The sequence below is a fragment of the Mauremys mutica genome, chromosome 1 (genome assembly GCF_020497125.1).
Source record: "Mauremys mutica isolate MM-2020 ecotype Southern chromosome 1, ASM2049712v1, whole genome shotgun sequence".
In the NCBI taxonomy this organism is placed as follows: domain Eukaryota; kingdom Metazoa; phylum Chordata; order Testudines; family Geoemydidae; genus Mauremys; species Mauremys mutica.
Window position 1 is genome coordinate 29,507,686 of NC_059072.1, and position 21,681 is coordinate 29,529,366.

General features: G+C 42.6%; 1 protein-coding gene across 2 annotated transcripts in view; it reads left to right on the forward strand.

Moving 5' to 3' along the window:
- LOC123377407 (B-cell receptor-associated protein 29-like) overlaps positions 1-21,681 on the forward strand; it is a 52,088-nt gene that overhangs the window by 21,696 nt on the left and 8,711 nt on the right. For both annotated transcript variants that reach the window (XM_045030298.1, XM_045030289.1), the window contains exons 5-6: positions 4,866-5,001; positions 12,745-12,856. In XM_045030298.1, the coding sequence (XP_044886233.1) occupies positions 4,866-5,001; positions 12,745-12,856 (248 nt within the window). The remainder of the gene's footprint in view (positions 1-4,865; positions 5,002-12,744; positions 12,857-21,681) is intronic.

Sequence of the window (21,681 nt, forward strand, 5' to 3'; positions counted from 1 at the left end):
ATACAGTATCTCTTCACTTAAAGTTGTCCCAGTTAATGTTACGTTACTGATCAGTTAGGGAACATGCTCGTTTAAAATTGTGTAATGCTCCCTTCTAAGGTCATTTGACAGCCGCCTGCTTTGTCTACTGCTTGCAGGAAGAGCAGCCTGTTGCAGCTAGCTGGTGGGGGCTTGGAACCAGGGTGGACCAGCAGCCCCCCTATCAGCTCCCCGCTCCCCAAAGTTCCCTGTGCAGCAGCTGCCCAGTGGGCTAGCAGTTGCAGCTGTCTCTCCCCGCATTGCCATGTGCTGCTTCTGCCCTCTGCCTTGGAGCTGCTCCCTGAGATGACTCCTTGCCGTTTAGGGGGGAGGGAAGAAGAGGGGGACTAATGTCAGGGTGTCCTCCCCCCTGCTCCTGCACCCCACTTACCCCATTTTCCATAGAGCAGGAGGGACGCACCAGGGCTCAGGACAGAGGGAGCTTGCAGCAGCTGCGATCTCAGCAAGCTGATCTAATTAACAAGGCAGTGTACTTAAAAGGGAAATGCACATATCTCCCTCCATTCCTGCTGCCTTGTAGAGTGAGAGAGTTAACTCTTGAGGGCTCAGCCAATTGCTAGTCCATCATTTAGCCGTAAGGGAAATATCCCACCCTCTGACTCCTCCACCTAAACCAAGCTTCACAATCATCATCACTGTGTACCAGTATTAAATTTTGTTTAAAACTTTGTGTGTGTGAAATATATATATTTAAAAAAAAATGTAAATAAGGGTACGTCTTCACTACCCGCCGGATCGGCGGGTAGCAATCGAATTCTCGGAGTTTGATATATCGCGTCTAGATGAGACGCGATATATCAAACTCCGAACGCGCTCCTGTCGACTCCGGAACTCCACCACCGCGAACGGCGGTGGCGGAGTCGATGGGGGAGCCGTGGACGTCGATCCCGCGCCGTGAGGACGGGTAAGTAACTCGAACTAAGGTAGTTCGACTTCAGCTACGCTATTTGCGTAGCTGAAGTTGCGTACCTTAGTTCGCCCCCCCCATCCCCCCCCAGTGTAGACCAGGCCTAAGGGGTTAGGTTCCAGGGAAATTTTTTTCACCAGACAAAAGAGCGCACGCGCGCACACACACACACACACACACAGTCTTTTGTCTGGTGAAAAAAATTTCCCTGGAACCTAATCCCTTCATTTACATTAATTCTTATGGGGAAATTGGATTGGCTTAATTTTGCTTAAAGTCGCATTTTTCAGTAACACAACTACGTTAAGTGAGGAGTTATTGTACCATGGGTAGCTTTCCCACAGTGCAACTCACCATGGGTTTTTGGGAAGGGCTTTCAGTGCCTCATGAGACCAAAACATTTTCATAGGGGGACTGGGACGCTGGCTTCAAGGTCCCATGGTGCATCCCCATTCCCCACATCTCAACTGAAACTGATAATATTTCATGCCTTTTTTAAAAATACTGGCATAGCTGCATGTGCGCCATCTCCTGAGAAGCATGGATCGCATTCAGCTGTGACTGTTGTGAGCATTACAAACACCACACGCCTTATCCTCCAGTATTTCCAGAGCTGGGAGAGGAGCTGCCGCATGGAACACAGCAATGTCCTTCAAGCAGCCATGCTGGAAGCCACAGAATGAAACAATTCCCGATTGCTGCTGGCAGTCGAACAGCAGCTGAACACAATGGAGCGTCGTTTCTGACCAAGAAACAAGCACTGACTGGTGGGATCGCTTTGTTATGGGATGACTATCTGTGGCTGCAGAGCTTTGGAAAGCGGCCTTGCGCATACAGGAGCTGTGTGCGGAGCTGTCCATAGCCCTGCAGCACAGCAACACTAAAATGAGATGTGCTCTGACAGTGAAACAACAAGTGGCGATCGCTGCATGGAAGCTTGCAATGCCAGACTTCTACCGGTCAGTGGGGAATCAATTTTGAATTGGTAAATCCATGGTGGGAACTGTTGTGATCCAAATATGCAGCGCCCTTAATTGCATTTTTTGCTAAGAGTAGAGTCCCTTGGCAATATGCAGGACATATTGGATGGTTTTGCCTCAGCATATAGGGATATGCGTGCCATCTATCTTGGTACCAGACCATCTTGCCAAAGAGTACATAAACAGAAAGGGGTACTTTTCTCCCCACTCCTGCTGAAGCCCTGAGCCCTGGCAGACATGCCCCTCGGGGCTGAAGCCCTAAGCCCCAGCAGACACCTACTGTGGGGATGAAAACCCTATTCGGCAGAAGCCAGAGGCAATGCATGGAGAGGGGCACATGGAGTCAGGCTCCTTCCCCACTTCCCCCCCCAGATTTTTGCCAGGGCAGGCTGGACCCGCTTGGTCACGTGGTGCCACCAGGCTCCCTCTCTGCATTGCAGCTGCCGGAGCTGGCAAATGGGGAGCTGCATCTGTGGGGTGAAGCAGCAGCAAACAGCGGGGAACTGCAGGGAGAGCCGTTGCATTTGCTGCTCTCTCCTCCCACGGAGCAAAAGCAGCGACCCCTCCCAGCACCTCCTAGAAAAAGGCATAATGGGGGAATCACGTTCTCTGTTATTCGCAGTCTGAGCAATTGAAATGAAAACTGCCACCGTCTCCCTAGGTGACCTTAGCTGATATCACCCTACTAAGGGTAGTAGAGGTGGCAAGGGAACAGATGCTGCAATGATGCCAGCAGATTTAATATTGGAGTGCAGTGGGAAACTGTCCTACTGTGGTGGAAGAAATAAGGCAGCCCTCCCCAGAAACCTGCAACAGATTGCAGAGTACCTCCATGAAACTTTCCTGGAGATCTCTATGGAGGATTCCCAGGCCATCCCTCTGCACATAAACAGCTTTTTCCATGGGGCGCCCTCTGCCTAGCTGGTGCAGCCACTGGGAAGCAGATAGCCACTGTACCTCATAATTTAAAACAAAAAACAAAAAATATTATACATAGAGTATAAGAACATGTGACCCCAAAATATTAGTTGGAGTTGCATACTCACCAGAGATGCTTTCCCGGGCATCAAACTTGGCCACGATGCTGTTCTGTGACTGGCTGGATTGTTCTTGGGTTTCAAACAGCTCTTGGCTCTCCGGGAGAATGGATCCCCGACTCACTTGTCTCCCATTCTCCTTTTCCTTATCCTAGTCCAAGACCTCCTCAGTGTAGCCTGTGGTGGCCCGGGAGTCTGACTCCTCAGGGGTATCCACACTGCTCTTTGGGGTTGTGGGGTTGTTGCTGGGAATCGCATGTAGCTTGTTGTAGAAGCGGCATGTCTGTGCTGCAAAACCAGAATGACTGTTTGTCTCTTTTCTTCTGGTACACCTGCTGAATCTCTTTAATTTTCATACAGCACTTCTGCATGGCCCTAGTGTAGCCCTTGTCCCCTATGCCACATGCAATCTTTTCGTAGGTGTCTACATTTCTACGGCTGGATCAGAGCTGTGCTTGTACAGACTCCTCTTCACACAGACCAATAAGATTCATCACTTCCTGTGTACTCCAGGTTGGAGCACGTTTGGGACATTGAATCGCCGTGATCCACTTAGCTGGTGAGCTCTCCACGCTGGACAGACAGGAAATGGGAATTCAAAAGTTCTTGGTGCTTTAACAGGAGAGGTGCTGTTTCCTGTGTACCTGGCTGTTGAGCAACAAAGTTGAAAATGTTCACCAGAGCAGTCACAGTGGAGTATTGTGGGATACCTCCTGGAGGCCAATAAAGTGGACGTAAGCAGGGCACTGTCTACTCTGCCTCTTCGTCGATCTAACAACATTGATTTAAGCACTACGCCTCCTGCGGAGATGGAGTAGTTAAGTTCAATGTAGTAGGCGAGTTACATCAGCAGAATGGATGTGGTAGCGTAGACACAAACTTCATTAGATCGACGTAAGCTGCCTTCAGTTGACCTAACTGTGCAGTGTAGACCAGGCCTAAAAGGTTAACAGGTCTGTTAATGCTTCTTCCCAGAACAAGGATGAAGCAGCTACTTGGATTTGTAAATCCAGGCAGCCATCTTACAAAAATAATTTTCGCTCACTGCTGCCTTGGGCTTTAACTGAACCAGTAAGGTATTGCCAAAAGGCTTTGGTAATGTAAGAAGGGAAAGATGCATCAAAATGAAGTGGAAGTTTGTGTATGTTCAGAATAAAGAAGATCTTTGAGAACCTGAATTATATCACTTGGACTCAAGTGTTCTCTTGAACATTGGTAGGGAGGTGAAATTGGTGTGTGTTCCTGGTCAGAATTATGGGGAGCTGTCATATTTGGATATCTTGGGAGTAGTAATCACTATAAAATGAAAAACTCTCAGACTGTGTCACACTTTTGTGTATGTGTGTTTTGGTATTTTATTATTAGTGTTAATACAAAACAAATGTTTTAGATCCAAAATCATCAATAGAATGCATAGGAAGTAATATGCAAAAATTACAAATACATTTTAAAATGAAATTGAAAAGTGCTTTTTACCCTTGCCTCCTACAAAGATTCTTATACCATGTTTATTACCATAATATCTTAGCACCTGAATCTTGAGTTCATGGTTCTGTGTTTCTCCTATGACATTAAATAACAGCACAAGCACCTTCAACCTTGTAAGCAATGGAGGTCCCTGCCCCACTTTTTAAATATGTGTAATGTTATCCTTTGGAACAGGTGACACTCAGAACTGGAATTCAGGTCCTGAAAGGTTTTTCACTTTTCAAGTTCTAATTTTAACTATTTGTCAACATTAAGCTTATGCATGTGTCCTATTAATTTAAAATCCTAAACAGTCTCTTAAATTTATTTATAGAAGTATTTTGTTCACCTTTACATCTAAAATAAATCTTAACAGAAAGCAAAGAATCCTATTAGAAGAAGTAATAATGCTTAAATTCTCACTTTCTTCCTCAGTGTACTGAGACGTACTGTCACCCTTATTACTCAGTTGGCAAAAGAGATGGGAATTCAGGTAGCTATGGAAATTCAAGTAGCAAATACTAATGAAGCTGCCAGAAAATACATGGAGGAGAATGAAAAGTTGCAACAGGTATCTTAATTGCCTTTTTAATTATCTTTTAAAAAGGAAATACTTACAGCAAAAACTGTCTGAGCTGTAAGACCCATTGGGTATGTCCACACTGCAATTAGACACCCATGGCTGGCCCATGCCAACTGACTCATGCTCGTGGGGCTCAGCCCAAGGGGTTACAGTCCTAAAGCCCAGACTCCAGCCCAAGCCGTAAAGTTTACACTGCAGTTAAATAGCCTCTTAGGGCTCCTCTCAGTTGTGGAGCTGCTTTTTGGGTGGGTTGACCTAACATGAAAACCATTCTTCTGCATAGTTCAGCCCACTATCTGCCCATCATTTGTGTGGCTCTGTGATATGATGCCAAAATGTTAACAAGGGTTCTTTGTCTCAAAAACTTTCCATCTCGGTCAGTGATGTGTTGTCTGGGTAAGTGCTCTCTCCTTAGTCTCCACAGGCTTGTGTAGGGGTTCAGAGCATGTTTGCCCCTCCTCTGGCTGTTAGTGAAATGTCTGGGAAGGGAAAGTGCTCCATACTCCCTTGCAGTACCAGCTCTTCCAACCTTGATACCAGCAGGAGGGGGTGAGCTGCATAGGTTTCAAGATTTCCACTCAGTTTATGGCAGCAGTTTGACCCACTGTGATTACCTCCTCATGCTTCTAGAACAGTGGTCCCCAAATTGTGGGGCATGCCCCTCAAGGAGGACACAGATGAATGTTTGGGGTGGGGGTGGGGGCACACAGTGGGGCCTGGGCCAGCCCCCACACATACCAGGGAGGAATCACCATGCTTTAAGCCCCACTCTGCCATCAAGCGCAGTTCCGCCCCTAGACCATCTTTGCCCTCATTCCCTCTCTGTCCCCAGGATAGCTCCATCTCAAGCCCCAGCTCCTACCCCAGCTCCAATTCTGCCCCCAACTCTGCCTTCAGCCCAAGTTCTGCTGCTGAGGAAGCCTTAGCTGTGCTGTAATGGAAGGGGGCATGGACGGATTCCCTTACTGTTAAGGTGGGGTACAACTGTAAGAGTTTGCGCACCACTGTTCTAGAACAATGTGCAAGGGGGGATATGCAGGAACTATAAGTTTCATCCTCTATGATTTTAATTTTTAAAAAATCTAATTACTGTGATACTATAGGATATCATAAGTTCAACAGAATTGAAATGCATGGAAGGCCTCCAAGGAACAATGAAAGGCTATAGGAAATGGTGTAGGTGATTCAGTAGATGGCATTATTTCCTGTCAGTATTGAGCTAGAGGTAGAGGGACTATTATGTTGATGGAAGTGCCATGCTTCACAAAAATAGAGAACTGAGGTCCTGACCACTTGTGATCATGAAAGGAGTATTTGGACCTTTTACTGGTAGCAGAACCTCTACTCTTAATCTGGCCAAATTACAGTGTATACAATTACATTCTCTCTACTTAAATTTCTTCCGCAGTTGAATTTGACTGAATTTGTATGGGTTTTTTACTGATTTTTTTTTTTTTTAAACTACTATGCATTGTGGTGTTACATCAAATGTATATATCACCCCAGAGGTGGTTGTATTTTAGTAGTGGCTGATGTGATTGATCTCTCTAGTTTGTATGTCTTTCTGCACAGGATTTTTGAAACACACATTTATATAGCACTCTTCTTGAAAGCTGTTGTTCACTGATAAGAACAGCTATACTGGGTCAGACCAAAGATCCATCTAGCGCAGTATCCTGTCTTTCAGCAGTGGCCAGTGCCAGGTGCCCCAGATGGAATGAACAGAACAGATAATCATCAAATGATCCATCCTCTGTCGCCCATTTCCAGATTCTGGCAAACAGAGACTAGGGACGCCATCCCTGCCCATCCTGGCTAATAGCCGTTGATGGACTATCCTCCATGAACTTATCTAGTACGTTTTAAAACCCTGTTCTAGTCTTGACCTTCACAATATCCTCTGGTAAGGAGTTCCATAGGTTGACTGCGTTGTGTGAAAAAATATTTCCTTTTGTTTGTTTTAAATCTGCTGCCTATTAATTTCATTTGGTGACCCCTAGTTCCTGTGTTATGAGAAGGAGTAAATAACACTTCCTTATTTACTTTCTCCACACTAGTCATGATTTTATAGACCTCTGTCATATCCCCCCTTAGTCATCTCTTTTCCAAGCTGAAAAGTCCGAGTCTTCTTAATCTCTCCTTATATGGTAGCCATTCCATACCCCCAATAATTTTTGATGCCCTTTTCTGAACCTTTTCCAATTCCAATATATCTTTTTTTTTTTTTTTTTTTTTTTTGAGATGAGGTGACCACATCTCCATGCCGTATTCAAGATGTGGACGTATCATGGATTTATATAGAGGCAATATGATATTTTCTGTTTTATTATCTATTCCTTTCTTAATGATTCCCAACATTGTGTTTAACTTTTTTGACTACTGCTGCATATTGAGTGGACGTTTTTAGAAAACTATCCACAATGACTCCAAGATCTCTCTTGAGTGGTAACAGCTAATTTAGACCCCATCATTTTATATGTATAGTTGGGATTATGTTTTCCAATGTGCATTACTTTGCAGTTATCAACATTGAATTTCATTTGCCAATTTGTTGCCCAGTTACCCAGTATTGTGAGATCCTTTTGTCACTCTTCGCAGTCTGCTTTGGACTTAACTATCTTGAGTAGTTTTGTGTCGTCTCCAAATTTTATCACCTCACTGTTTATCCCTTTTTCCAGATCATTTATGAATATGTTGAATAGGACTGGTTCCAGTACAAACCCCTGGGGGACTCCACTGCTTACTGCTCTCCATTCTGAAAACTGACCATTTATTCTTACCCTTTGTTTCCCATCTTTTAACCAGTTACCAATCCATGAGAGGACCTTCCCTCTTATTATCCCATGATAGCTTACTTTGCTGAAGAGCCTTTGGTGAGGGACCTTGTCAAAGGCTTTCTGAAAATCTAAATACACTATATTCACTGGATCCCCCTTGTCCACATGGTTGTTGACCCCCTCAAAGAATTCTAGTAGATTGGCGAGGCATGATTTCCCTTTACAAAAACCAGGTAGACTTTTCCCCAACAAATTCTGTTCATCTATATGTCTGACAATTTTGTTCTTTACTATAGTTTCAACCAGTTTGCCTGGTACTGAAGTCAAGCTTACCGGCCTGTAATTGCCGGGATCGTGTCTGGAGTGATTAGGTTACATCCACAGTTAATAGTTCTGCAATTTCACATTTGAGTTCCTTCAGAACTCTTGGGTAAATACCATCCAGTCCTGGTGACTTATTACTGTTTAGTTTATCAGTTTGTTTCAAAATGTCCTCTAATGACACCTCAATCTGGGGCAGTTCCTCAGGCTTGTCACCTAAAAAGAACAGCTCATGTTTTGGAATCTCCCTCACCTCCTCAGCTGTGAAGACCAATGCAAAGGATTAATTTAGTTTCTCTGCAGTGGCCTTAACGACTTCCAAGGTTGCCCAATACTTTGCTTGAATGAGGCTCATGTAATAGCATGAATTGATTTAAATCAAAGTATTTAAATCACCGATTTTAATAATTATTTAAATAATCAATTTTAATCGTGCTTTGCTCGTTTTAATCATACTTTTTAGTTATTTTCCTAACAAAAAGTTGATTCTCATTGGTTGGTAACCATTAAAACATGTTGATGTACAACTAAAGATAGCCTTTACACTAAATTTGATGTTTCTTTTTGCTAACAATACATATTTATTTAAGCAATTATATAGCTTAACTTATTCAGATTCTTGATTTATGCGTTTATTTTTTACTAGATGAATTTTTATTTGTGATTTGTGTTGAGCTCTATTTGGATGGAAGTTCAAAATTGATTAAAATGCACAAAAACGGCCTTTAATTATTTTATTAAATCTACCTTAAATATGCTGGATGCGCTATTTTTTATGTATCAAAACATGGTTGGCCTTTCAAACTAATATCTGTAGTTAGTAAATTGAACTGATTAATTCTGTTCACCATGTCTTTCAGAGTTTTAGAACTTGTACATCTCATCCTGTCACGCTTAGTTTTCATTCATAGATTGGAAGGGGAAAGAAGTTTCATGCTTTTTTAGCTCCCAGTTGGTTTCCTAACTCTGAATGAATTAGTCATTGAACTGAACTAGTTGAATAAACTGAAATGAGGAAAATCCTCTCTCTGCACTTGCAGAAGAGGCCACTGCTACCAAAAGCTGACTTAGTGCATCAGCAAACTGTGGTTCCAAGTTGCTTAGCCAGTGACTTTCACCAGTTCAGTGGTTTGACTTTCTTTAAAGCTTGGCAGCAAATACAAATTGCTTAATTTTATTTTTTAGTATTTAATCTAAATTATTTTAATTCATTATAAGAAGTTTAGGCCTTCACATACAATTGAATTTGAAATTAATAATCTAACTATGTTTATTTTTTAAAAAGAGACCTGTTTTCAATTTAAATAAAAATCCAATTTAAACTAAAACTGATTTTTCTTTTTTCTTAATTTTTTTAATCCACCATGTCATATAATCACTTACACAAACATCTAGTATTATGTTGGCTATTGGCATGCTAGCTACTTTCATTATGGCTGTTACTTGGGTATTAGCTAATTTGTTTATGCACTTACAATTTAACTTTTCAAAAAATATATTGCTTTAGGAAAAGTAGAAACAAAAGGTTTAAAATTTGCCATTTGAAGTAATCCTTTGGCTGGTTCAATACATGGTATTGTTAAGGAAGGAAAATTAATGTATTTCATCGGTGTTGTGTAATATAAGGAATTTTGCCTGGCACTAACTAGTTGGATCTCTGTAGGAAAAAGTTAAGCAAGAAGTCAAAAATACAAATTTTGGCAGTTTTGTTTCACAACTGAGATTCTGGTCAATAAAACACATTATCAAAATAGAGTTACCTTCAGTGTAAGTAGGCGGTAACAGCTTGTGGAGCCAGGAACCATAACTGTTTTTGATAACTCTTACATATGTGAACAAACTTTAAGATCAATATGTACTAGAAAGGATACACAAAATTTATTGGTAATTTGGGTAGGTGTCTTGTAAGGAAATAAGATCAATAGAGTGGATTGTAGGCAAATCTTTGTGTAGTCTATGATTCTGTGTTCATGGAATTTGGCATTTTGCCAAACTACCATAGAATCCCCTGTTTTGGCTGGGAAATCTGCCATTTTGCTCTAGCCAGATGCCTGACATCTTGTATTTTCTGTCCTGCTGTGTTGTGGCTGCAGTTTCCTCTTCCTCTTTCTGTGCTGCTTTCACTACAAAGGGGACTGTGTTACATAAGCAGCACATTCTCCCCTCTTGCAAATAACAGAGTCAGAAAGCAGAGTAGCTCTCCTGGCTCATCAGGACCTTCCTTGCATATCTCTGGAGGTGTGTCCCCTGAGGGGAGAACTGTGGCAGCCAAGGGCCATGCTGGTGGGTGTCAGGCAGAGCTCCATCCCGCTTGGGATGCAAAGTGTAGTGGACTGGTTTAAGATAGTCTGGGTCCCTAGGCACACAATGACAGGAGGTTCCCAATGGCTCTGCCCTTGCACGAAAGCCCCACCCCCCACTTGAAGTGGTGGTGGAATAAAGTCCACTTCTCTCACAGAGCATCATGGAGTCCCTTTCTTAGCCTGGCAGGAATGGCATCAGGGCCCCCCCTCTTCTGGAAAATAGCAGCTGCAGCATTTGGGATCACTCTCTTACCCCAGAAAAGAAAGGGTGGCCCAAGTACTTACGTTAGCAGCCAGGGTGTATCTGCTTCATTGGGCCAGGCCTGCTGCTGTCTTCCCCGCCTGTGACACACACAATCCTCTGCTGAGGTAGCTTGCAGGGATTGGCGGGGTAGTGGTGGTGGGGGGTTGAATTAACACTCTATTGAGGAAAAAATGGGCAATTCTACACTCAGAGCTGGTGTTTGTCTACAGATTTGGGTTACCTCTACAACCATGAGGGCTAAAAAAACCCCTTTTTTACTAAAAGTTGAGATTCTTATCTAGCCAAATGCTTTCAGGAGCTGGGTCTATAGGTATGGGCCTATAGTTGCCTACTATTTTGTCCAGCCCTGGAAGCATGTGTATGTATTGGTCAGACTCTCTGCATATGGACACACTTCACAGCCGAGGAGAAACAGAGGTATGCCAGTGCCCCAGCTCACTAGTACAGTTTCTCTGGGACACAGTGTTCCCTCTACAGCCCAGCTCTGACCTCCCAGGGTCCCACTGTCAACCAGAGAAGGATGGAGCTTTATTCACTCAGCTGGGTACTCGGTATTTATCTATCTCAGCTGGGTACTGTCCCTACAGAAACCTTAAACACCCAACCATATTGGGAGTAACCTTCCCCTTTACCCCAGGTTTCCATAAATTATGCCTTCAGAGAGGACTCAGCAATAAATGATGAAAAAATAAATTAACCTACAGAACTCTGCCATAGAACTGAAGGACACTTGCTCTGAAATTGTGTGTTGGAGTATAAGGGACCCAGGTTAGAGGTAATAAATCCATAATCAAACACACCATCTCTTACATTACTGACTACTCCTTCAACATTTTATTTGGTAGTTCCTCTTTCACCCGTCTTGGATGATGCCCTTGATAAAAATCCAGGGACCTTTTGCTCTTTCTCCTGAATACTCTGAGCAATCTCATTTGATCTCATGAGTTCAGCTCTTTTTCCCATGTAGCTGACTCTGGTATCTACCTCTTTACCTTTGAATGTCCAGTATCCTATCTCCTCCACCCTCTGTCGCTCTGCACAAGAAAATGTGTTGCTCCTTTTCTTCACCTAAAAGCTTGCCTCTTCCCTTGCTCTCCTTAAATGAGACAGTTCACGTTCATGTGCTTGATGTGGGAGGTCAATTGAGCGGAGGATTGAATTTCTTTGAAGGGAGAATACTGGGGAGGGAGGAGTAGACGCATGGGAGAGGAAGTTGTAGGAGAAATGAGGAAAAAGTCACAAGAAACAGTGACTAATCCTGGATATTTTATCATTTTATAATTAAGGCACAACTCTTTATAAAATTGCTTGAAATATAAAGATTCATAATAGCAAGTACAGTAGGTACATAACTTTTATTTAGTGCCTACTACAGCTTTTGTGGGGACTTCCAGGTGCTTAGCATTTCTGGAAATAAGATGTATTTAAGTACCTAAACATCTTATTAATATAAAAGATTAAGTGATGACTTGATCACAAACTACAAGTATTACAAGGAGAAGCGATTTTCTGATAATAGATTATTATTTTATCTGTCAGAAAAAGGAATAATGAGATCCAATGTTTGGAAGCTACCCCTGGACAAATTCAGAGTAGAAATAAGGCACAATTTAACAGTGAAGGTAGCTAACCATTGGAGCAGAGAATCTACCACATCTCTTGGTAAGCTATCACCTGCAGTCTTTAAATCAAGACTGGATCTTTTATTTTCAAAGAGATGCTATAGTTTAGACACATTGTGGGTTTGATGCCGAAATTATTGGGTGAATTTCTTTGGCCTATGTTATGCAGGAGGTTATAACAGACAATCCAAATGGTCCCTTTCAACCTTAAATGTTATGACTATATTTATGGATGCATCTGTTTTGTTTTGTTTTGTTTTTCCAGAGGTGCTAATCTTTTATAGCTTCTTTTTGACATCAGTGGGAATTGAAGACATCCAGCACATTGTAGGATGAGGGCCAATGTTGTTTGGTCATTTGTATTAATATCTAGCAGTAATTTAAACTAATACTAACTATACTCACAATTTTTTGTTATTATTATCATTATTAATTTTGGCTAGGCGTTGAATGAAAAAGGGAAGTGTGAAAATGAACAGGCCCTAGAAGAAGACAATAAAAAACTGAGGAAAGAAACTGAAAAACTGAAAGCGGAATTAAAGAAAACTTCAAATGGTAACCTGTTTTTTTAATTGTTCTTTTTAATGAGAATGACTTGGCTTTCTATGCCTCAAAGCTTGGTCCTTAAATTCAATAGTCTAAGAAATCTCCTAACAAAAATATCAGATTCATCATATTTATGTATTCAAGTAATTTTGATTTTTATTTCCTTAAAAAAAATAAAAATAAAAGATTTTAGCTCACTTGATCAAATAATCCCTGGTGTAGGTCAGGTGAACTCCACTTACTTAAATGGAGTTTGAGACCTTTGTAAGCAGGTGCTTTTGGCCCAGTATTTCAGGTACAGTCAGTGTCACTTTCTCTTACAGTAAACATGTTATGCAAAGTTGTATGTTGTAAACAATTATAATGTAACTAAGGCATTAGAATTATAACCTTTAGCTGTTTTAATTCAGTGGGGTAGGTCTTGATATCAAAGTGTTATACTGTATAAGAATGCAATTTACAGGTACCAAGATAACCTTTCATGTCTTGTAATATATAACTAGGCTTGGCAGAATTGCGATCTTTACTTTTTTAAAATTTTGGTGGATAATATTGATAATTTTAAAGCATTTTTCTGTTATGGATTTAAACTTTCACTTTTAGGAAATTATGGAAGGGTTAGACAGTAATGACAGAAGTTGAGATTTGTAGAGAGGTTAGCTGGGCCTCGTCTCTCTCTGGGGCGGTGAGGAACCACACCACCTCACTAAATTTGGGAAGATGTCTTGTGGGGAATTAGTTTGGCCGCGGGAGTCTTCCTCTGCAGCCTTTGTGAGGGCAGAACTAAACACAGCAAGCCCAGGCCCTAGGTCAAGGCGGGGCAATAGTGAGTGAAGTGCTCAGGCCCTCAGGCTGGGGCTGAGCAACAACAGTATATAACAGTCAGCCCATGCCCTTGGCTCCAAAGGGCCTGGGAGAGGAAGAGACTGCCACACGAGAGCTGGGTGGCAGGGGAGACGCAAGTCCTCCCACTCCACTGTGTCCCAGCCTGGGGCCCTAGCAGCGGCAGAAGACCCGCTCCTGAGTCAGTAGGGATCCTGGCCGCAACACACTGACATGGGTTCTGGCAGTGCTGCAGCCAGACTAGGGTTGGCTGCCCCTGGGCTACTTCCAGACTCCCCCTCTTGAGGTACCTGGGTCAGGGTGGTGTCCTCAGGGGGGTCCAGCACCATGGGTTCCTCGGGATAGCTGGCACAGGGCAGGCCTGGCAACTCCTCCAGGTAGCTGGCACGGAGCAGGCCTGCAACTCCTCTGGGTAGCTGGCACGGGGCAGGTTGGGCCAGTCCTTGGGTTTACTGCAGGCCACTGGGGTTTCCCAATCGCAAGCTAGGCCGGAGGCGTCTGGCCTCCCCAGCGGCTGCCGTCTCAGTGAGCTCTGGGGTCGGGCCTTTATACTTCCAGTGCCATGCCTGACCCTCTGGGGGGCAGGCTCAGAGCTCCCTGGCTCCACCCATGCTGGTGTTGGGCAGGACTCTCTCCAGGGCGGCAGGAACCACACTGCCTCACTACAAGATTAAAATAGTTAAAGTTATAAAACTTTAAAACACAAATTGTCAACATCAGATGTCAAAATATACAAAGAAAATATCCTTAATTTTTTAAGCAGCATTTTTCTTACTTTGCCTATCTATACATTTTGATTAGCATCAATGGAAACATTTTTCATTAGTTTGTGTGTGACCAGTGAAATTGACATTAACTTTATATTTACTGATACAAATCTAATCCTTCCAAGCCTATGTATAATCTTCCTCTTCATACCAAAAAAGGGATGGTATATGAAAAGTTTATTCGGTACAGTGTAGTTTTTAAACCACAGATACAAGGTAAGCCCTTCCCGGAATTCTGACTGTGTGTGTATTTTTCTTTTCTTTCTTTTTTTTCTTCTTTTTTTTTTTAAACTGTAGAGACATTTTGCATTTCTTCTCTTTTTTATTTTTTTAAAAAGGGGGGGGGATGATGTGCTTTGTAGCATGACACCATATGTTATCAGCTATCGTTTTTAAGGTTTAGGCTGTCAGAACTGCTTTCTTGGTTAATTGACACTGAGATAAAAGCAGATTTTACCTGTTTGAAGATGTCCTCTTTTGATCTTTCAAGGTGTGTGACATTTATGAACACTCTCACCCATCTGAAATTAATGTTTTAGATAACATCACTTGTGACCTTGTAAAGATCAAATAGACACAATCTAGTCTAAAAATATTTTTCCTTGACGATATACAGAATGCTGTCACCATAAGGTAGCAGTACTTATGAGATCAGAGTGGTCAGTGCCCTGGCTAGAGTAGTGTGCCTTTGCTACTAAACTGCAAGAATAACAACTCCAAACATTTAATGAATCATAGTTGTCAGTTCTAAAGCTGAAGACAAATTAAAACTGCAGAACAGCTGTTTTTAATTGGGCTTGATGCATTAATACAGCAAAAATCCATTATTTTGAAAGGAGGGGGTCTCCTTTACCCTTTTCCCTGCCAGAGGCCCTCTGAGGAGCAGTCTCTTAATCATATGAAAACGACAAACTGGTGTGTGAGTTTAGAACACACCATTTTTCCTAGAGAAAACAAGGCCAGAATTGTAGATAAGGGGTTTACCTAAATCTGAGAAAAAGTAGTAGAGGAGGTGACAAAGATTTCAGACAGGTTTTTTTTGTTATGTTTTGTTCTGGTTTTCCCATCCCCATTTAGGCCTCTTTTTTAGCAATGCTATGGAAGTGAAGGAAATGGGGGCTTTTATTTTTCTTTATTGCAGACCCACATACTGAGGGCTTTACAGGCACCCAGCAGTGGGTTAGCTAGCACTTTCAGAGCGTAAGTCCATTTTTAGCATACCTGGACATGTAATTACATGTCCTTAGAGAGAAATTCTGAGATGGCAGTTTATAGATGCACATACATATTATGAAGACTGTTTCACTACTATCTGAAAATGACTGAGTGCTAGCAGGATTTAGTAGTGGTGATGTAGACCTGATGGTCATGAGTGACTGACTGTCTTCTGGTATGATTTTCTGTATAAAGCCCAAAAAATGAATCCAGAAATAAGAAAATATTTCTCCTTTTGCACACAGGTACATTTCAAGACTAAAATTGCTTATAACAGGAAAATTTTATCTAAATTCTCAAAGGCTCTCAACCTATCTGCTAGCACTGTACTGATTACCTTTTGCATGTAGACAAGTTTACTTATGGAAAACTTGTACATACAAATTTGCAGGGGAACTTCTCGAGGCTATTTCTGAAAATGTGAAGTTTCTTCGATGTGTTTTAGTTTCCTAAATTTCAATCAAGAGTAAACATAATAGCCCTACATACTGAAACAACATAATACACTACTTTGCTAGTGCCATAAATTGTCTAAAAACCTGCAGTGAAATAAACTGGTCTGAGTTTAATTTGCAGGACTTTCCTTTTCTCAGCTATCCTTTTCGTGGATGGATTAGAAAATGGATTAGAAAAATACATTTAAATGACTATATACCGGTATTAACCTCATCCACCTTGTCTATATATTAACCAGGCATTTGTCTTATCTATCCTTTCTCACTTATGGATCCTGTACTTTAGGGAACTATTGAAATGTGAAGTTTTTGTTCATGACCATGGGACCTTTTCTGAGGGACGTACAGCAGAATTGACCCGCTCCTTTTCGTCCTCAACTCACCTTGCCTTCTGCAGGCACTGCACTAACATCTAGTAAAAGCTACAGCTTTATTTACACATAACAAAAAGTTATACAGATTGACAAGTATTAATTAAGCATTGCAGCAGAACAGATCTGTGCCAAATTCCTCAGTAGCATGTGGAGATCTCATGATAATGCTCCACTCCATATGATTTGCACCAAACATTCTGCCTGTATCTGAGAGCATGACAACCCTTTTGCTCTTCCATTCCTATATATTTTCATTAAATGACCCTTCTTCCATACCAGACTCCATCCATATCAAAGCTGTTCCACTACACAGAATAAGAAATCCAAAATAAGTGGACACAGAACCCCACTGACATGTCTCCCTTTTTTTCCCTGCCAACCTTCCAACCACAATAAGCAAAAGGGGTAACATGACTGTCTTTTTTGTTTAATGTGGCATTCATGTTTTGCAAAATGTTTAAAGTGTGTGTTTGTGGGGTGGTAATTTTGAACTAAATGATGAGTAAAATTTTCAAAAGTGCATTTGGTGCTTCGAAGCTTAAGTCGCTTTTGAAAATGAGATTTAGGGTATGTTTCCACTGCAGCTGGGACTCGTGCTAACTAAGTTCAAGCTAGTGTGCTAAAAGTACCAGTGGGGACGTTGTGGCACTGGCTGAGACTTGGGCTGGCAGCCTGAGTCCAAGCCAGCCTGACCCCCTGGGTCCAAGTTCAGACAGCTAGCCCAAGCTGCCTCCAGTATTGCAGTCTTCACACAGACATTTTTAACACACTAGCTCAAGGTGAGTTAGCACAAGTCTGTCTGCCCACATTGGGAATATCAGCTCCTGGCTGCAGTGTAGTGTCAAAGTTAGATTCAGGACTCACAATTTGTCAGACCACTCTGTTTTATTAGCAACGCATTCTGCTAATACACCCAGATAATGTGTGAGTGCCATGCAAGGCTTAAGTTACTTTATTTATACAGATAAAAAGGGCACGAACTTAACAAGATAACAAAGGGAACAGAACTGATAAGTTTACCTGGGGCTAGACACACATCTTATTTCCTTATTAACTCTTACCAATCTCCTGCTAATGTCCCACATTAGCTTAAGTGGACCCATTGTTCCATACCTTAATGTTTCTCTTCCTGACAACTTTATTTCAACATTCCTCATTCCTGCTTAAAGGAAGATACAGCATTTCTTTAATTCATTCTACTTTTACAATCTAATTAATTCTACTTTCACAGCAAAGAATCCTCTGGCACCTTATAGACTAACAGACGTTTTGCAGCATGAGCTTTCGTGGGTGAATACCCACTTCGTCGGATGCATCTGACGAAGTGGGTATTCACCCACGAAAGCTCATGCTGCAAAACGTCTGTTAGTCTATAAGGTGCCAGAGGATTCTTTGCTGCTTTTACAGAACCAGACTCAGGCCATGGCTACAGTTGCAAATTTGCAGCGCTGCAGCAGGGTGTGAAAACACACCCTCTCCAGCGCTGCAAATTGCGGCGCTGCAAAGCGCCAGTGTGGTCAAAGCCCCAGCGCTGGGAGCGCGGCTCCCAGCGCTGTACGTTATTCCCCACAGGGAGGTGGAGTACGGACAGCGCTGGGAGAGAGCTCTCCCAGCGCTGGCGCTTTGACTACACTTAGCGCTTCAAAGCGCTGCCGCGGCAGCGCTTTGAAGTGCAAGTGTAGCCATAGCCTAACACGGCTACCCCTCTGATACTGTACTTTCACAGTAGACATACCCTCAGGTGCTTCTGAACACATTATATTTACGCGCGCGCGTGCGCACACACACACACACACGCAGAACTAAAAAGTATTCAAAATAGTTCTCAGAGGCTGATAATGGGGTGGGAAGGGGGAGGAAAAAGATGCTGCTGAAACAGGATCATGGACCCTTTAAACAGATTTGGTTTGTGTACAAAATAAGTGTAACAAGAACATTGTGTTGCTAGTTCTCTAGGTTTTATGGGGGGAGGTAAGGGATGGTTTTGGCCAATCTAGTTTTAAAAAACACACACCATTTCAAGACCTATAATATTACAATAATTCATTCATTTTTTAATTTAAAATAAATTGATGCAAGATTGTTCAAGATTTGAAAGGTCTGAACAAAAAACAGGGACACATGAAAGCATTTGATAAATTTTATCACTACCAGTGAGAGTTCAGTTTGGGCATTATGTAGGTTTTTGTTTTAAAGAGGCGGGGGCAGAGACGATGTCCCCCAGATGTGCTGTTTGGCTTGTACTAAGCACGCTCAGTAATACTGCTGAAGCTGGCTGCCCTCTGTACCTTCCCACCCCCGCTGTCGGCAGGCACGGGTCATATCTGGGTGTGGGAGAACCAGGCTGAAGGGATGTGTGAAAATGCCCTTTACATGAAAACCTTCACAGGATCTCAAAACATTTTACAAAAGTGAGTAAACATCATTTTCCATCTACAAATGGGGAAATTGAGATACAAGAAGGTTAAGTGACCAGGTCAAGTCACATGTTGAGTTATTGGCAGAGCTAGATATACAAGACAAGCCTACCATGCTCCCATCCTTTTGCTTTAACCTCTAGACTGGGGTGGGCAGAGTTTTTGGCCCGAGGGCCACATCGGGGTTGCAAAACTGTATGGAGGGCCGGGTAGGGAAGGCTGTGCCTCCCTAAACAGCCTGGCCCCCACCCCTTGTCTGACCCCTCTCACTTCCCACCCCCTGACTGCCCCCCTCAGAACTCCTGACCCATCCAACCCCCCCTGCTCCTTGTCTCCTGACCACCCCCTCCTGGGACCCCTCCCAGCCCCATATCCAACCTCCCCCATCCAACCCTCACCCCTGCTGCCTGACTGCCCCGCCTCCTATCCAACCCCTGACAGGCCCTCCAGGACTCCCACACTTATCCAGCCCCCACCCCATCCCCTGACTGCCCCCCCCGAACCGCCACCCCATCCAATCACCCCTGCTCCCTGTCCCTTGACTGTCCCCCGGGACCCCTTGCTCCTTATCCCTCTTCCCCCCCCCCCCCCGCTCCCTGCCCCCTTACCATGCTGCTCAGAGCAGCATGTCTGGCAGCCGCGCCGCCTGGCCAGAGCCAGACACGCTGCCACATGGCCCTGTAGGAGCACGCAGCCGCGCTGCCCAGAGTGCTTCCCGCGTGGCAGCGTCACTGTGGGGAAGAGGGGGACAACAGAGGAGGGGCCTGAGGCTAACCTCCCTGGCCAGGAGCTCAAGGGCCGGGCAGGATGGTCCCGCGGGCCATAGTTTGCCCACATCAGCTCTAGACTTACTTTATTAAGAGGCATCCCATGCAATGCAGTACATGTCATAGCTGAATATTTCTGGTTATATTTTTTCAAAGGGATATCATTAACCCTGGTGAGGAGGGCTTTTGCAGGGCCTGCCAATCTACTTAAGCAGCATGTTAAGATGTTATGAAGTCCCTCTGCAAGGGACAAACTTAATTTGAATTTGATAAACATTTTATCCAATTGCTTGGAATTGCTCACTCAATGTAAAAACAGTGAAAATGCTGTGAGGAGAGGAGCCAAGTGAATTAGTTTTTAATGAAGAATTAACGTTTCTGAAGGATGTGTTTCTGATTAGAGCACAGTACTGAGAGTCAGGAGATCTGAGTATTACTCCCAGCTTTACAACTGGCTTGCTGTTATCTCGGACAAATCACTTAGCCTGTTTGTGCCTTATTTTCTTTGCCTGGAAAATGTTTTGCAAATACACTTTGAGATTCTCTAAAGAAAGTGGCCCTTCACATAATCTTTCAAACTATGCAAGAGCAAAGTATTAGCCATTTTAAAAAGAAATTACCTTGCAACCAACACTGATAATTCATGCAATAATTAAAACTTATCTGGTAGCAAAACCATTTCCCCAGTAGAGGATTAATAGTTTGAGCAGGGGAAAGGCCTAAGAGTTGCTGTGATGATCTGGTCCGCCACTTCTGCAGAGAGGAGTATGTGGTAGGAACATTGCAGCTTTTCCAGTTATTAGGGTGGAGAAGCCCTCTTAGAACAATTCCACTCCTCTTCTGTGGCCCAGGCAAGAGCATCCTACTCTTGCCCAGTTTGAGTTTTTAAGGCTGGGAGTTGGGTACAAAGACTTCAATGAGAGTGGGAGGTGCTGAACATGTTCTTAAATTTACACTTTTCAAAGCATATGATTGGTCACCAGTCAAACATAAATATTTTCATAAGTTCATAAGGACAGTAAGGAATTTTATAAATATATTAGGAACAAAAACAATCCTGACAATGGTATTGGTCCATTACTAAATGGCAATGGCAGAATTATCAGAAAGAATGCAGAAAATGTAGAGGTCTTCAGTAAATATTTCTGTGTATTTGGGGTAAAACAGATGATACAGTCTCATTATATGGTGATAACACACTTTCCATTTCACTAATATCTCTGGAGGATGTTAAACAGAAGCTGCTAAAGTCAGATACTTTAAAATCAGCAGGTCCAGGTGACTTGCATTCAAGAGTTTTAAATAACTGGCTGCGGAGCTCTCTGGACTGTTAATGTTGATTTTCAATAAGTCTTGGAGCACTGGGGAAGTTCCAGAAGACTGGAAGACAGCTAGTTTGCCAATTTTTTAAAAAGGTGAACAGGATGATCTAGGTAATTATAGACCTGTCAATCCCAGTCAAGATAATGGAGCAGCTGGTACAGGACTCAATTAATAAAGAGCTAAAGGAAGGTAATGTAATTAATGCAAATCAACATGGTTTATGGAAAATAGATCTTGTCAAACTAACTTGTAACCACATCAAAAACAGATATTAAGTTTGGTTGATAAAGGTAATAGTGTTGATACTTACCCTTCTGTAAGGGATTTGACTTGGTACTGCATACCATTTTGATTAAAAAACTCAAATGATATAAAATTAGCACACATTAAATAGATTGAAAACTGGATGATAGTTACATTTTGAGACCAGTAAACAGGGACTCATCATTGAGCAGATTTGCTTCCATAAAGGTCAGTTCTTTCTTCTGTTTAACATATTTATCAATGACCTGGAAGAAAACATAAAATCATCACTGATAGAGTTTGCAGATTATACCAAAGTCAAGGGAGTTTTAAATAATGGAGAGGACAAGTCACTGATACAAAGCAATCTGGATCACTTGGTATACTGGGCACAAGCAAACTGTTTTAATACAGCTTAAATGTATGCATC